This window comes from Lycorma delicatula, chromosome 6 (genome assembly GCF_047948215.1).
Source record: "Lycorma delicatula isolate Av1 chromosome 6, ASM4794821v1, whole genome shotgun sequence".
Lineage (NCBI taxonomy): Eukaryota > Metazoa > Arthropoda > Insecta > Hemiptera > Fulgoridae > Lycorma > Lycorma delicatula.
Window position 1 is genome coordinate 158,286,529 of NC_134460.1, and position 17,241 is coordinate 158,303,769.

A 17,241-nucleotide genomic window follows, 5' to 3' on the forward strand; every position below is an offset into this window, starting at 1 on the left:
TTTTACTAGGTATACTTTCTATAAATAAGCAGAGTTAATTCTAGATTATACAGGTATAGATTAAACTGGTTTATAGCTAATCTGAGAACAGTGAAGAAAAAAAAAAATATATATATATATATATATATGAATATTAACTTAAATGTAATTTATTTAAGTTATTTTCCTCTTGATTGGATTGAATTAAATACAATAAAAAAACATATTTTACTTTAAAATATTACCTTTATTAATTTCCTGGTTAACCAATTATTTAATTTCTTAGGTTATATAAAGAGATAATTATCTAAGATAAGAAAAGTCTGGTATGAGTAGGGGAATCTATTACATCAGGGATGGGGAAAAAATATTGTTTTCTAGGATGGGTAGACCGGTTAATTTCTTAGTATGTAAGAGAATTTTGTATGAATATGTATTGTCACCTGAGGAAACTTAGAGAATTCTAAGTGAATCGTTGTGTATTTTATAGGTTTGTATAATTGATTGGTTAACCCGATAAATAAATTTATTAATTAATTTCTTACCCAAGATAATTAAGAGTTTAATCATACAAACACGGTTAGGAGTTTTTAACAGCATGGTGTGTTTGCGTGATTATTTCAGTTAGACATAAAAAACTATTTAGTGTAAAAAAATTTATTTACTCTCATTTCGTGTATTATTTATTTTTTTTTATTTACACAGAAATTTTTATAATCGATACCTGAATAAACAAATATATAAAATTCTAATGTCAACATTCCATCGATTTTATTATAAACTTTTTTTAATGAAAAATAAGGAAAAGTAATCTTGCCTAAGAATTATTGGAATTAGTTTTATTTTTAATATTTTTACATAGAACTAATCATTCAGATTACTGAAGAAATTAAATTTAATAAAGAAACATATACAAAAACAAACAAAAAATTTTAAGTATTACATTTAAAGAATATACAAATGTTAACCATAAAATCAGTAAATACACCTTTAATTATTGGCAATAAGAAGCATTAACCGTTTTAGTAAAACAATGAAGTTATAAGTTGAGTTTTCAGATAACTTTAATAAAAAAAAATGTCCGTTTTAATACAATAGTGTAAGAAGACCGGTATAACGGATCTGAGTAACGGAATCCTGCCAATTAAGAAAAAATAGTAGAAAATATAATAATAGGAGGAATCCAGAAAGGGAACTGAAAGAAATCCTTTTAGTAAATGTAGCAGATCCGTTTAACAATCGTCCTTTTTAATACTGCTCGCTGGTACACCTAAACAGATGTTCCGTGAGAAGAGTTACCGGACCAGGGAAGGAATTTCATGGCAATATCTGAGGGCGGACGATCGTTCTCACGCTCAACTGGGGTCTGGTCCTGCAGGTAAACAGAGAGGTGAATACTTGGGGGAAGATCAGTTGACGGTCACATCTCTTGTGAAGTTAATATTTGAACTTATTATACATGTTCCATACTCACCAGATTTGATGCCCTAGGATTTTCACTTCTTTCTGCAATTAAAGAGCGATATTAAGGGTACTTATTCACCCTATATGATGATCTTAAGGATACAATGAGTCGTGGATCAAGCAAAGACCCCCAGCATTTCTCAGTAACAAAATGAGAAAACTGGTTCACCATCAACATAAAAGTGTAGTAATAAATAAAATGTAATTTTTTGCCATATTTGTTTTATTTGACTATTATTTTCATTTGTGAGTTATGAGCAACTGTAATTATATTTCACACCCGTCGTACATAATTTAAAGTTAGGTCGGTAAAGTGTTAAAAAATCAAAAACTGAGGTAACAATAAAATTCTAAAACAATCCAATCAAATAATTTAATAAATCTTGAACTTTAGCAGGATTCCCATTGAATTTAAAGATTCGTTTATACTGATCTTTCCTGACTAATTTAATAAAAATTTCCTGACTCTCATAATGGTATGTATTGCCATTTATTCTGCAAAATATAGATTTCTATTTTTTTGCAACCTCCACCATCATCCCCATAACTGTCCAACTCACGCCTTTTTTATTCATTTATTATTACACTCATCTTTTAATGATTTTTTACAATAGACATTTAAAAACAATTGGCTTGGATCTAAGACTGCTAAAAACTTTTCACAAAAAAGCTCACATTATTTTGCAAAATAAACAAAACAATATTAAATAACTTGATTTACATAAAATTTTTAACAAAACACAGATTTTCATTTAACAAAAATTGAATATTATGTATGATCACAACTCGAAGAAAAACTAAAATTACTGTGACTGAAAGTAATACAGATAAAAAAACTAGAACAGAACACCTTATTTTATTCAGAAAACAAACATTATTAACATTTACTTGAAAAATATTTTGTCATTATTATTCTAGCATATTTCCAGAATGCCTTCAAAATATGGTACAAGGCGATAAGAGCATTTAGTAGCTCTAAGCTGGAATTTTGATTCTATACAATTATCAGGAAACACAATTTAAAAAATTGAACTAACATCTTCACATGAACTTAAGGATAACTTATTTTGTACTACATTGAGAACCCACATAATCTCTGCCTTAGAAACATTGTCTTTAAAATAAAAATAAATAATTGTGTTGCCATTTTGTATATATGAAATTGAGGATTCAAATATATCATTTGCTGCAGAAATGCTGTTATTCTGATCAGAAGATCCGCAAAGAACATACAGATGCATCACAACCACTATTCTCATAACTGTTGATCAAAGTTTTAGTCTGCCAAGTTGAACCGCCACTGGTAAATGAAAAAAAATTTCAGTGAAGGCTGAGAATTCCGTATCTTGTTTCATTAGAAACTTTAAATTTTTCAACGGTAACTTTTTGTTAAAATTTCACCAGTGAAAAAATGAACTACAATTTGGAATATTTCTCCTTTAATATAAAAGAATAATTACGGAATGTACAAAAGAAAAGGAAATGTTAATGGCCGCTTGATGGATGTAGTTGCAATATGCTGGACAGGGTTGTCACTTCCTGATGCCAGGAAAGTATATACATTTTGCCATTACTTAAAAAATATTTTATTAATAACATTAATTTTAATTCTGTAACAAAAATGCAATTCTCTAAAATTTTTTGCAATTTCTCCTCACTTTCCTAAGTTTATATTTCCTGACTTTTCCTGCTTGTGGGATTCATGTCTAGTAATCCTTCCAAATATATATTCATTCCCACATAATGATTATAACTGCCAAACTAGTATTTCTCAATAAAGAAATGTTCATTTCAAACGATTAAAAAACTAACAGAACAGATGAGAAGTAATGAAATTTGATAAATGGCACACAATATACTACATAAACAAGCTGAATTTTTCAGAAGCAAAGTACCTACTGAATGAACAGATATTTTACTAGCAGGATCCACACTGGTAATCCTTTTAATTGCTAACATAGCTAAGTCAAATGGTTCCTTAGGAACTTCTTGTGGTAAAGGCCACGGTAAAATATTTTAAAATTTTGGCATCCAGTATAACATTCTCATAAATTTTCTAACAGGATAGCCTCTTTCACCAAATATATTTATCAATATTTCTCCAGTTTCCGGATCGGGTATAACACCTGAAATCAGAAAAGTACAGTAAAAAAGAATGATTAAAGACTGTTCATCATAATGCAACATGAAAAACAAAAATAGTGGACCTACTAAGATAAAGATATGCACACTTTGAATATAAAAAAACGTAAACACAAGATTTAAAGTAACTAAGCAGAATGATTACTATTCAACTAACCTCTATGGCTAAGTAGAACAATCTCATGCTTTTATTTGAAAGGTCCAGAGCATCTATACTCTAATTTAAATAATCTGCTTATATATAGTGTTACTTGATAACAAATAAAAAACTGTTTTGTTATAATAAATAAGTTTTATGACACTGTTATATGAATCAAAAAGGACTGGACAAATAAAAGTCGATGATTCAGAAATACCATACAACCTCTTTGGATCAAACTTTTTTGTTATAATAATTTGTATAAGACTGTTATAAGGATCAGAAAGGACTAGACAAATAAAAGTCCAGATGATTTAGAAATATCATACAGCATATTGGGTTCAGTCTTTTTATGTAGGTATTAATAGTAAATGCAAACTTTACTTAAAATAAGTTCAATTTTGAAAAATATACCTACAAAATAGAGAACAGGCTTATAACAGTCACTACATCGTTTATACTTTTTTCAAACAAGAGATGAATGAGATCAATAAGCTGCAGCCAATTACAATAATTTGCATTCCACATAAACAAATACACTTAACTAATGGCCATCACATATAGGCTTTATTAATTTACTAGTAAGTAAATATAAATAATCTAAATATTTCCCATTTAAAAAAAATTGGTAAATTAAGTTCTTCAACCAAAGTGTATTGCATAATACTAAGATAATTTTTTTTTAAATCAGACCTAAATTACAAAAGAAGTCTAAGTGTTCTGAAGTTATTTATAAATATATAAATGTACATATTTCAAATATCTCAACACTGAATTGATCCAGGAAATTCAAATGTATGGATTAACAGGATTTGGATAAACAAGGATACACCATAAATCAAAACATTATATACATCAATGTACTGTACTAGTCTACATCAATAGTACTGATGTACTATTCTGATTGTGACTGTTGCAGAGTGCTTTAAATAAATAAAATACACACACCGACAACCAGCAGTAATTATAATACATAATAAAGACCAAAACATAGCAAATTTTAAGAATGTCAATAAAAAATAAAAATAAACATAGTTCTTACTTTCCATTTACCTTACAAATGACTCTTTACCAAGAGCCTTGGTGAGTACATCAGCCACTTCATGGTAACTTCAGCAATATCCAATTGTACATAACATACTTTTATTATACATTGTTTCATTTTCTCTTAAATAAAATGATTCTTAATGTCAATGTGCTTTAATCGTTCACGATATTTACTAATTTATAAAGCTGACAAACTGTTATCAAATAAAAGTACATCTACATCTAATTCTATTAAAATATTTTGAAACCAACAAGCACATTGAAACTCGCTGACACATTGATTGAGGGCTAGATACTCTGCCTCAGTGGAAGACAGAATAACATAAAACATACTGGTTTTTTGAACACTAAGACAGTTTAAAACAATGTCCACTGGTGGATTTTCTGTCAATGGTGTAACCACCCCGGTCAGCATCTACAGAACCTTTGATAATATCAGTAGTAGAACATTTACTATATACTAATTTCAAATGAAGAGTTTCTTTCATGCAACATCATAACACATATTAATTAATTATTACTAGCACAACATTGGTATCCGCTTCGAATACTAATACTTGCACACAGATATGGTCTGCTACCTAACATAGCATTCATAATACAACCTATTAATTTTTGACACTTATTTTTTATTTCTGTATTTTCCAGTTTTTCTCTCATCAAATAATTATAATCCAATGCAGTAGAAACAGTTTTACAGTCAAACATACTGAAACGTTTTAGTACACTTCCTAGATAATTATTTTGATTCAAAGTTATCACACCTCATCTTTTAAATTTTGTTCTATAGCGATACATAAATAATAAGAAATTTGAACCATATCTTTCATTTTAAACTTACTCTAGTTAACTTACTCATCAGTTCATTTTTAAAAAAATTAATTTCTTGCTTATTTCAGCCCATGATAGTTAATTCATAAATTAGTACATTAATTTCTCAAATATTAACCTGAAATACAAACAATAATCAATATTTAACTTACAAAATTTTGAGATCGTGAAATCTATCATACCAGCATTTGGAAGAAGTTTTTAAACATAAATTGCTTTCTTAAGTTTGCACACTTTTTCATTTGGTAAACTGCAAATCTCAAGTAAACACATAAATGCATTTTCTTTCAGTTCGCCATGTAAAAAAGCACTACAGACATTCAGTTCCGTAACAGGCCATTCAAAATTTACACTAACAGGTAACATTAATCTAACTGTATTTCTGGCTTATCAATAACATCCCATGAATCATTTTCAGCTAATGATTTCAACTAAACTTCCATAGCGTCCTGCCACTGCTTAGCAAAAACAACTGATTTTTTAGCTTCTTCATATGATGTTGGTTCTTCAATATTCAACACATTATATTTAACTGGAAGCTGCAGCTGATCCCTAGGATGAAGCTGTTTCTATCAGTAGGGTTATGTATGTTCATGTTCAGGGAACTTCTTTTTAAACTTTCATCTGCAGTCACATCCTTAATAATGTTTACAATGTATTCAACTTCAGATGTAGGTTCTTCTTTCTTCATGTTGACATTACAATCAAAAAACATAAAAGAACTTATTCGGTTTATAGAGAACAAAAACAACACTACTTTTTAACATTACTGCTTTCATAACTGGAAAATTAACTCTCACTCCTTTGTTCTTTCACCCTAACCTACAAGCATTTCCTTTTTATTTTCAAGATCAAGCTTCTTTTTCTTCTCTTTGGTATACGCACCCACACTTCTGTATCAAACAGCAGTTTATTATTTTAAAATCAAAACTTTGCTTATTATTTCATAATTCATAAGGTGTTTTACTGTTAACTGTAGCTGCCTCAATGATTGTATGCATTTCTTGTTCAGCACGACCATTCTGCTTGGGATTATAAGAAAGAGTAATTTGATGTTCTCTTCCTTGCCAATTCAGAGGTTTTATCACATAGTGATTAACAAACGCTTTTCTATTATCTGTTCTTAAGACTTTAATTTTTTGAACCGTTTGTTTTTCACATAGTTTCACAAAAAGTTCAAGCTTACCACAAACTTCATGCTTGTGTTTTAAAAAATACACCTGTCTATAATGCAAATAGTCATTTTTCAATAAAAATATATAACAAGAACCACCTTGAGTCAACTTCCACAGGACCACAGACATCAGCATGGATTGTTTCCAACTTCAGTTGATTGTGAATTACTTCCTTTTAATGAGTTATGATGTTGTTTTCCCTGCACACAGGCTTCACAGAAGAAGGTTTCATTTTTATCTTCACACATAATAGCACTCTGATTTAAAAAGACTTTTCACATGATTAAAATTTTGATGTACCAAACTTTCATGCCACCAGATTAATTAAAGATTTTTTATTTGAGTTCACTATGCCACCATTAACCATACAACACGTTACTCTACAAAATTCTGGTTGTCCTGCAAAAAGGTTTATTTGAGCGTCTAGCCAACGCACAAACTTAATTTGTTTTCTTGTAAATTAAGTGTGCTTCACAGGCGTATGACTTCAAATAAAAACCATTATCCAGAGCCTTGCCCTAAGAGAAAAGTTTCATCCTTAAATCAGGCACAATTTTCATATTCATTATCACTTGTCTATTGACCATTTAATAAAAACAGAACCACAACCAACTGCATTGATTACTGAACCATCACCTATTCTTACTTGTTTCAGTTCATTAATTAAGCTTTACATACTTGTACTTTCTAAACATCTTTAGATCATGCACTACTATCAAGATACTATTCTGTATCCAAATTCACCTCAGAAACTTCAATTAAGGCCAATCTTTCATTTGAATCATTTACATTTTGTTTATTTGCCTCTGACAATTTCTTTTGACGAAACTAACAATCTTTTACACAATATATTTAGTTTTCATAAAACCTGAATAATTTTTACACCGATTCTTTTTATGTCCAACCTTTCTACAAGAAAAACTTTTGAGAATAAATTTATTTACATGTTTAGCAGTTAACACCACAGTATCTTCACTAGATTTCAAATGCTCTTCTTCAATCAATAATCTAGTTGTTAAATTATTTAGAGTTTGCTGATTTTCACCCACTGATTTCCAAGCAAAAAAAATGATCAAAGATAAAATTATTTTTGTAATAACCAGATTACAAAAAGATCAGATTTCAGGTATTTCTTCCTTATTGCTTAAGAGAAACAATTAAATTTTTAATTTTTGATAGAAAGTCCATAACACCATTTTCAGACTTCAAATTAAAAAAATTGTAGCTGTAATAAATGAATATTCATACTTAATTGATGCTCATATATTGTTTTCTGTTTAGTCCAAATTTCATTTGCAGTCTTGCACATTAAAATGTGCGACTAAGGCCTGGATTCCACGCACATTAATAACACTTCCTGTGCACGTACATTATAAATTTCATACTTTTTCAATTCTGCAGCTTTCAAAACATCTGGTTTCTGTATATCTCCATTGGTAATAACAAAGAGATCTTTAGCTATCAATACTACTCTCATCTGGAATTTCCAAATATTCCAGTTATTTTCATTTAACTTCATAAACTGCTGTGATTCCATATTTACCCACATGGTCACAACTAAACAAAATTTTCATGACCTCTTTACCTTTGTTCACAGTTACATATCTGGGCCCATAACCTGTTGCAGAGTGCTTTAATAAATATTAATAAATACACATATTGATGACCAGCAGTTTACTTCTAAAAGTAGTTTTAATAACTCAAACTCTAACAAAAACTCCCATATACTGCACATATTCTCTTTCAGTGTTAATACACTACTGTTAATATGGGCCTCACTCGCTATCGATTGACACAAAGCCAATATTACTGTTACAATTTGGTTGCTGAAATTCAGTTAATGAAATAACCTTAGGAATAGCCTGAGCTATTGTTATAGATTGTTACAATAAAAATAGGTTATTGTAATGTCACAGACTTGAAGAAAATAATTTTGTATAACAATATGCTAGCATCTAGTTATCTTGATAATTTAGTTAAACAATCATTTCACAAATCATATAAATTGAAGAATGGGCAAGGAATAACTTCTTTTAAGGAGACCTGCACCTTTTCTCAAGTAGTTCTTTAATAAATCAAGGAAAAGCAATTTCTTACAGCACATATTTGCGTACTTCAATGCCAAAATATGTGATCTGTTACAGGCTGATCCCATTCTGAATATTCTGATTTCCTAAGGGATTATATGTGGGATGAATGTATATTACCTAAAGGAATGCATACTATGCCCAGATGATAATTAATTTAAGTGCTACTTTTTTCTTTTATTTTTGAAGCATTTCCAATCAGATTCTCAAAACCAGGAAAAGTAGAATATATAAATAAATGAATCACTAAAAAAGAAACGGAAATACAATAAGAAAACCAAGTCGACAACTACTATTATCTGAAACTTGTAACAGAATAAGTTTGGAAAGAAGACAACTGAGGGAAAGAACTGACTTCTCAGCACAATTTTTAGTAATTCATTAATACATCTATTTCTCAATACATAGAAATCTCTAAAAAAAATTCAAGTTAGTGATAACTTTTATAAAATATCATGTAAACGAATTTAAAATAATAATGAAGACAATGAACCTATTCCAGTGTTAAAAAGGAATGAACATAAAATGATTTTACAAATTGAATAACAACTCTAAAACAGTTTAAGATTTAGATCTGATATCTTTAACGTATGATAAACTAAAAATTTATTTTTACTTTATTTAAAAAGTATTTATTAAAAATTTCATGGTTATATGTGCAGTACGTTTTTAATGGCAAGCAATCAAAGTCAAGTCAAGAGACAGCCACTCAGAAAATAGAGTATTTTCATTTTCACCACATAACGTACTTTAAATAGTAAAAGTTACTATTTGACACCATTAAACAATGAACAAAATTATTTAAACAGTGATGAGACTTGTTTTGATACAAAGCTGAATAGTTCTTATTTTATTAAGATCAAACTCCAGTAAATATAATTTCTCCACCAATAGTGGTTATTATTATTGTTTGATGAAATAACACAGAAACTTAGAAGTTTTTACATGGAATATGGAAATGGAATTTTGTATCGTATGAAAAATATCATGCCTGACAGGATTTGAATCCCGGATCTCAGGATGAAAAGCGAAGATCCTATCACTTCGTCATGGAGATTGGCTAATTAAGTTCTTGAGTTTATAAATTAAATATAGCCTATATCTCTGAAAATAACCCTACAAATTCTTTGAAAAAATTTAAGAAACAACTTACTTTCTTAATATACAGAATTATACTACTACTAGAAGGTTCTCTAAGCACCATTATGCAACTCCTTTATAAGTGCTGTTATTAAGTGGCATGTGAATAATGATGTCCATCTTGAAACAGACAACAATATTATACTTGATCTATGATGTATTAGTTCATTTAATTCATTGTTATTTTTTTCAAATTTAATATGCATTTCAGATTGTACAAGTGTGGCCATGGCTTTTATCCACTAAGAGTAAAATTTGCATGTTTTAATTAGATCTTTATATAACTATTCTGTTTCTATCACGTTAATTTTAAAGTTTTGTTCTATTGCTCTGAACAGTGAATGGATAACGCAACTGGGTCAATCTATTTGAAGTGACCCAAGGGTGGTTGCTTGACCAATTCAAAAAAAAATTGAAACTTACCCAATTGTTTCCTAGATATCTCAGGACATTAAAACTATTATTTTAAGCAGTTTATCTGTGGCGGCCATTTTTGCTAAATGCGCACACCTATTTTTCTGATTGTAAGGGTTTATGGAAAAAATCATAACTAAAAAAAACTATTGTTCCTGGAAGGATGAAACAAAAAGCAATTTATTCATATTTTCTCAACGTAAAAGATTGGTCCATCAATCTTAGATAGGTAAATTGAAGAGAGATAGAAAATTCTAATAAAGTTGAACATGAAAAACGGTGAAATTTCACTTTTGGTAATTCTTTTGAATAGACAGGGATGGCATGCACAGTTTGAAAGATTTTTTTATATGTAGGTATATGTTAGTAGTTCTAACATAAATAATTTTAATGGGATATACTTACCCCCTTTTTTTAAGAATTTTTGAGAACTAATTTTTTTTTTTTAAATTCAAATTTTGGCATCCAATAACTCTGATTGGGCTGGTGATAAAGATCTCAAATTTGCACAACCTACAATGTTTTTGTAGTTGTTTATGGCAAGTAAAAATGTTTCTTTTTATGTAGGTATATGTTAGTAGTTCTACCATAAATAATTTTAATGGTGATATACTTACCCCTACTGTTATGAATTTTTGAAAACTAACTTTTTTTAAAATTCAAATTTTGGCTTCCAATAACTGATTGGGCTGGTGATAAAAATCTCAAATTTGCACAACCTACAGTGTTTTTGTATGTGTTTATGGCAAGTAAAAAGGTTTCTTGTGTATTATACTAATAAAAATGTAACAACCTCTCAAAAATCATGAAAAACGTGTTAAAAGCAATACCAATTTGACTCACTAAATAAGTGCTCCAAGGGAGTTTATTGTCTTCTTTGCACTTTACATTTTTTTATATATTTTTTGTATTTAGCCAATTGTATATTATGTAGTTTCCTGCCCTAATAAAGATTCAATATTAAATTTCATTACAGCATTAATTAAGATAATAAAAATTGAAACCGAATGTGAAATTTAGAAAAAAACTCCATATAAAAATATTATAAACATGGCAATAATATTTCAAATTTTACTTTTTATATGAATATCCGCAACTTTGTAATTTATTGGATACAGCATTAATAAAATGAGTAAATTATTAATTTAAAAATAAGAAGTACTTATTTAGCAACACTTTAAGTAGCGTTCCCAGTTTTGCAATAATGCATCATTAGCACATATAATGTTAAATGAATCACATATTGGTAAGCTGTAACAGTCATTTCAACAAGATTCAGTCATTCACACCATACTTGACAACTCAGACAATTTTGCTAAAAGAATGATTTTGCCAAGTAGATAAAAAAACTCATTGTATTTAAATAATTACTGAAAAATCTTTTTTTTGTACTTATCCGTAACAAAGGAGTGTAAAATTTCCCCCCTAATTGTATTGGACAATTACTTACAGTTATACTCATATTAGTTATATAATTAACAAACTTGATTTGTGATATTTAAGTATGTTATTAGTCGACTGATGACAGCCAGAGATCTCTATGAAAGCATAATCTGTGGTATATGCTGTAACAAGGGAACTCTGCTAAATGAAAATCGAAAAGGTGCCTAACTGTACTGCTGTGTAGTATATTATAGCACTTTAAACTACCCACAACTTTTTCCATGTTTTGTGTACGAGCATCATACTCTGGCTGAATCGACATAGTTATTTTATCTAAGTTTAATATGATTAAACCACTGGGTTGGTCTAATGTGAACTTATCATAAATCAGCTGATTTCAAAGTTGGGAGTTCTAAGTTCAAATCCTAGTAAAGGCAGTTACTTTTATATGGATTTGAATACTAAATTGTGGATACCAGTGTTCTTTGGTGGTTGGGTTTCAATTAACCACATATTTCGGGAATGGTCTACCTGAGACTGTACAAGACTACACTTTATTTACATTCATACATATCACTCTCAATCATCCATCGTCTGAAATAATACCTTATGGTGGTTCTGGAGGCTAAACAGAAACAGAAAAAGTCTAATATGATTAGAATCCAGCTTTTTCAAGTCTGCAATACACTTCCCGTGAATTGTAATAAACGACATACTTTCTTGATAATGATTTTGATGGTATACATTATTGTGCTAAGGATCAGTCATTAGTAATTTAGAAGGACTCTTTCATCAATATGCAAATTTTACCCAGTTTTTACTAAATTAAAAGAACATGTCATAATACATTGAGAGGCTGTAGACATAGAGGTTATAAGTTTTAAATCACTACATTCACAGACAGGATATAAAATTTACAACTACCTTGATAACATACATATAACTTTTTCTGTACCATCTGTCAAACTTACCTTTCATTGTATTCCTTTAACTTCAAGTGATCTCATCAAATGATATTTTTTTATTTTGTTTAATTAAATATTCCCTTATTAAAGTCAAAATAAAACTGCTGCATAACACATAAATCTATATTCTATTTTTGCAGTCTTGCTCAGAATGAACTGAATCTACTATATTTCAATTAACATTTTTTTATTAAATAAAATTCAAAATGGAAACAATCATAAAAAGTGTTATTTAAAAAAAAACGAAAAAGTGAATAATGTACACTACAACAATGACTGATAATATGTTAACAATCTATTTGAGGAATAAAACACACTTTCAAATTATTGAATTTGATGTGACAAAAGCATTGCATTTGCCATAAATTTTGCCTAAGATACCAGCATGAATCTTAGCAATGACAGATAGGCAAGATATTAAATAGAGATCAATAAAATATTTTCCAATAATAAGACTGTCAGGGCAGGTTTAAACTGAAATACAGAAAACATTGCTAAACCCATTCGTAATTTAAGACTTATTAATAATTCTATTAGATTTTATTTTTGAGACATTAGGATTTGTAGAATTGTACAAATTCCACGAGAACAAATAATAAAACATTACAAAGAATATAAAACACATTATTATAATAAGCAAATACTTACTATTGTATTCCATCTGCTCTAAAAGATCTACTAATATACACTGTTGCTGCTTAGAATAATGCATGAATTCAACTTGAAGAATATTTTGGGCAACAAATTTTCCTTTAGGCATAATCTTTCTCAACACCGAATTCTTTCATATATTTCATGGCAGCATATATAAATTCCACATGTCCTCTTTTATGGGTCTCCCTAACCCTGAAATGATTCAATAATTCTAAATAAGTTTCTTTTGATTTGTCTTCAGTTCTTTCAAAACGGTTAGGAGCCGATAGTTTTTCATCATCTCTCTTAGAAGAGAAATTCTTATTGAATGTATGAAAGCACGTCCTATTATTAAAAATTACTTTTCTATGTAATCCATCACAAACGTTTAAAAAACCAGTAATTTTTTTTAAACTAAGTCTAAAAATTGCTTGTGACATTAGTAGCCGTTAAATAAGAATTACCGGTCAACATAAATTAGGATACTTGAAAAATCACATGTTATTTATAAATCATTTTATAAACTATATACATTACAAAAAAAGATATTTAAAGACAAAAATCATACACATAACGCTGAAACAATATTATTTACAGTAATTATTTTTTTCAGCTAGGGAAATGGCTCTCCCTCACATTATTTACAATACTAGAAAATTAACCTGAAAATTTCGATCATTTGAATTGACGATCCACTGCTATCTAGTAATGCGAAGAATCGTGAACGAGTCGTTCCTTCGATTCGATTCTTTATACTGAACGAAAAGAATCGAGAATCGGTTTGCAGGAGAAACAGATTCTTTCTACATTTCTTAACAATGAAATGGATAGGCGACGGGAAACCAAATCTTTCTCAATTACGAATCGATTCGATTCGATTCATAGCAATGAGTTATGTATTATTAATTCTATAAAAGAAATGTAGTCTGTTAATCTTTTTTGATATCAGTATCATTTTGTTAAAAACAATTTTATCTACATTACAGAAATTTTGTTGATATGAACTAGATCTTTCAGCTTACTTGAAAGCCATCATCAGGAGATAATATTATTTTATTAAAGTTTAAAATATTTAAAAGATCACAGTTAAAATTTAAAACAGTCATAACTGTGTGGTCCTACCACTATACTGAAGGAAGATACATGTACTCTAATGGATTATTCCTGTATTCCATGTTCTCTACATCAGTATTCCTTCGCTATACTGGTAAGACCATACAGTCATTACTTTTACATGTGAGCTTTTAAATTTTTAATTTTAATTAAATAATTTTATCTCCTGATGATGGCTTTCAAGTAAGCCGAATGATCATGCATTGATTTCAACTGGTAACAAAGTCTGATTGAAGTCTGATGTAATTTCCTCTTTTTGGTAAATATTACACACCAATTTGTATAACCTATCTATTGCTTTCTCACCTGCACTGTGCAGTAATTCTGGAGGTATCCCGTCTATCCATTCAAATCTTTTAATGCTATATTAAATTCAGATCTCAGTAGTGTTTCTCCCCTTTCATACTCAACTTCCTCTTCTTCCTCTATAACACCATTTCCTCCATATAACTCTTCTATATATTCCACTCTATTGACCTTTCCTTTCATATTATAAATCAGTACACCATCTTTGTTTAACACATCAGATTTTAATTTTTTTTTTTTTTTTTTTTTTTTTGTCTTCAGTCATTTGACTGGTTTGATGCAGCTCTCCAAGATTCCCTATCTAGTGCTAGTCGTTTCATTTCAGTATACCCTCTACATCCTACATCCCCAACAATTTGTTTTACATACTCCAAACGTGGCCTGCCTACACAATTTTTTCCTTCTACCTGTCCTTCTAATATTAAAGCGACTATTCCAGGATGTCTTAGTATGTGGCCTATAAGTCTGTCTCTTCTTTTAACTATATTTTTCCAAATGCTTCTTTCTTCATCTATTTGCCGCAATACCTCTTCATTTGTCACTTTATCCACCCATCTGATTTTTAACATTCTCCTATAGCACCACATTTCAAAAGCTTCTAATCTTTTCTTCTCAGATACTCCGATTGTCCAAGTTTCACTTCCATATAAAGCGACACAGTTCTAATTTAATACTTGAAAATCGATTTATATTACATTTAAATTTAGATATTCAACTCAAATACAGCAGAATGAATGATATACATAAAATACCCATCACCTAAACTTAAATTAGTATAATTAATGTTAGTAAGTAAGTCAATGTTAGTAAAACAATTTTTGAATGATAAAACAGTTACAATTCTAAGCTACATAAAAAGAACATGCAATTACTAGCTACATAACATGCAATTACAAGCTACCTAATTATTTTATGTATATTATTCAAATTACTGTATATGAGCCAACAAAACCGTGTAAACATAATTTGTATATGAAATATACATAGCAAAAACATTTACCTCTCTCAAAAGAAGTTAAAGTTAAATATTTAATTAAAATGTTAGGAAAATAATACTTATTAATATTGTTGAAAAATTGTATTATTTACATTACATTAAAAAACCGACAATTCACATAAAGAACAAAATTACAGTGTACTACTTGTTATTATGAAAATATATGGAACCTTTACAGTATATGGTCATTTGACTACTTGCTTAAAGGCACGAATATAAATTGGGATTGTATTTTTCTTCCTGTATTAAGTTTTACTAATGGCTATACATAATTAAATAAATTCAGTAAAATGATTGTAACTGAAAAGGAAAAGCAGAGTAAAAAATTGTAAATGATTTCAATGAAGAAATTATTTGAAATAATTGGCCAACTTTCTGATATGAATGTAGTGACAAGGGAGATATAGGACATCAGTACCTTAACCACCAAAGTAGCTAACCTAACAAAGTTAAGAATTGCATAAAAAATATATTAAAGTATAGACTAAAATTCATTGAGAAGAAAAATGATTAATTAAAAAAATTATGCCCTTATTTTTCTTTCTACCTAGTCTCCTGTATAATCAGAAAAATAAAAAAAATGCACCCGCTTGAAAATAATTAAAAAATATGATTAAACGTTTTTGATTGTATTGCAGTATTCAGAAATTTGTGTGCCAGTTGGCAATTCACTAAACATGGTAATGGATCAAATGAAAATATTAAAAATGGATTAGAACAAGTTTTATTTGGATTAGAATATTCTGTTGGTATTTATTAGTGAACTGAAAGGATTAAAATAAATTTAGGCAAAAAATGTGAATTACGATTGGTTGATTACACAGTAAAACAGCTTTACAAAATATTTCTTTATCAAGTTACAATTGAGAGACCCAGAAATGAATGCAGTTAACTACAACTGACGTCCAGGAAAAATTTAGAAACATAGGAAACAAAAATAAATTTTAAATTAACTTTAATAAATAAAAGATAATTTCTTATTATTATAAACTCTTGAGAAATAAATGAAGAATATATTTTCAATAATGGAAAATATTTGTAGAAGTTATAATTGGCTTTTATTTCTAGAATTTTCTAGAGAATTACAGAAAAAAAGAAATTAAATAATGTAGATGTGAAAATGTATGGATGTCCAATAAGATTTGGTTCAATGATTTTGTATGAAAGAAGATTCTGATTGTTCTAGTGGGGAGATAACACAATTATTATGACCTGAAAAAACTAAAAAGGAATAAGTAAATTTTAAATATGATATAAAACTGCACATTGTTTTTTTTCCTAATTCAAAATACAAACTATTTTCTTAATAGAGTTTCTAAAAAATATTTCCTGTTTCAGCAATAATAATTAAAATATTCGATACATCAAACTATAAAATTTGATATTTTCTGGGACATATTCATTGTACTTATTTTCAGTAGACAAA

At 28.8% G+C, this 17,241-nt stretch overlaps 1 protein-coding gene across 1 annotated transcript; it reads right to left on the reverse strand.

Moving 5' to 3' along the window:
• Nucleotides 1–3,013: 3,013 nt before the first annotated feature.
• LOC142326413 (evolutionarily conserved signaling intermediate in Toll pathway, mitochondrial-like) lies at nucleotides 3,014–14,083 on the reverse strand. Its single transcript, XM_075368902.1, has 2 exons — nucleotides 13,415–14,083; nucleotides 3,014–3,569 (listed from the first exon to the last, which is right to left on the reverse strand). The coding sequence occupies exons 1-2, from the start codon at nucleotides 13,524–13,526 to the stop codon at nucleotides 3,460–3,462; spliced, it is 222 nt and encodes a 73-aa protein (XP_075225017.1). The 5' UTR covers nucleotides 13,527–14,083; the 3' UTR covers nucleotides 3,014–3,459.
• Nucleotides 14,084–17,241: the final 3,158 nt, after the last annotated feature.

Excerpts from the sequence above, each read along its gene's own strand:
- LOC142326413 (XM_075368902.1), bottom strand. The coding sequence starts at position 13,526 with ATGCCTAAAGGAAAATTTGTTGCCCAAAATATTCTTCAAGTTGAATTC. Across the intron at positions 3,570-13,414 it reads AGAGCAGATGGAATACAATA|GTGTTATACCCGATCCGGAA; the intron begins GTAAGTATTTGC and ends TTCTGATTTCAG.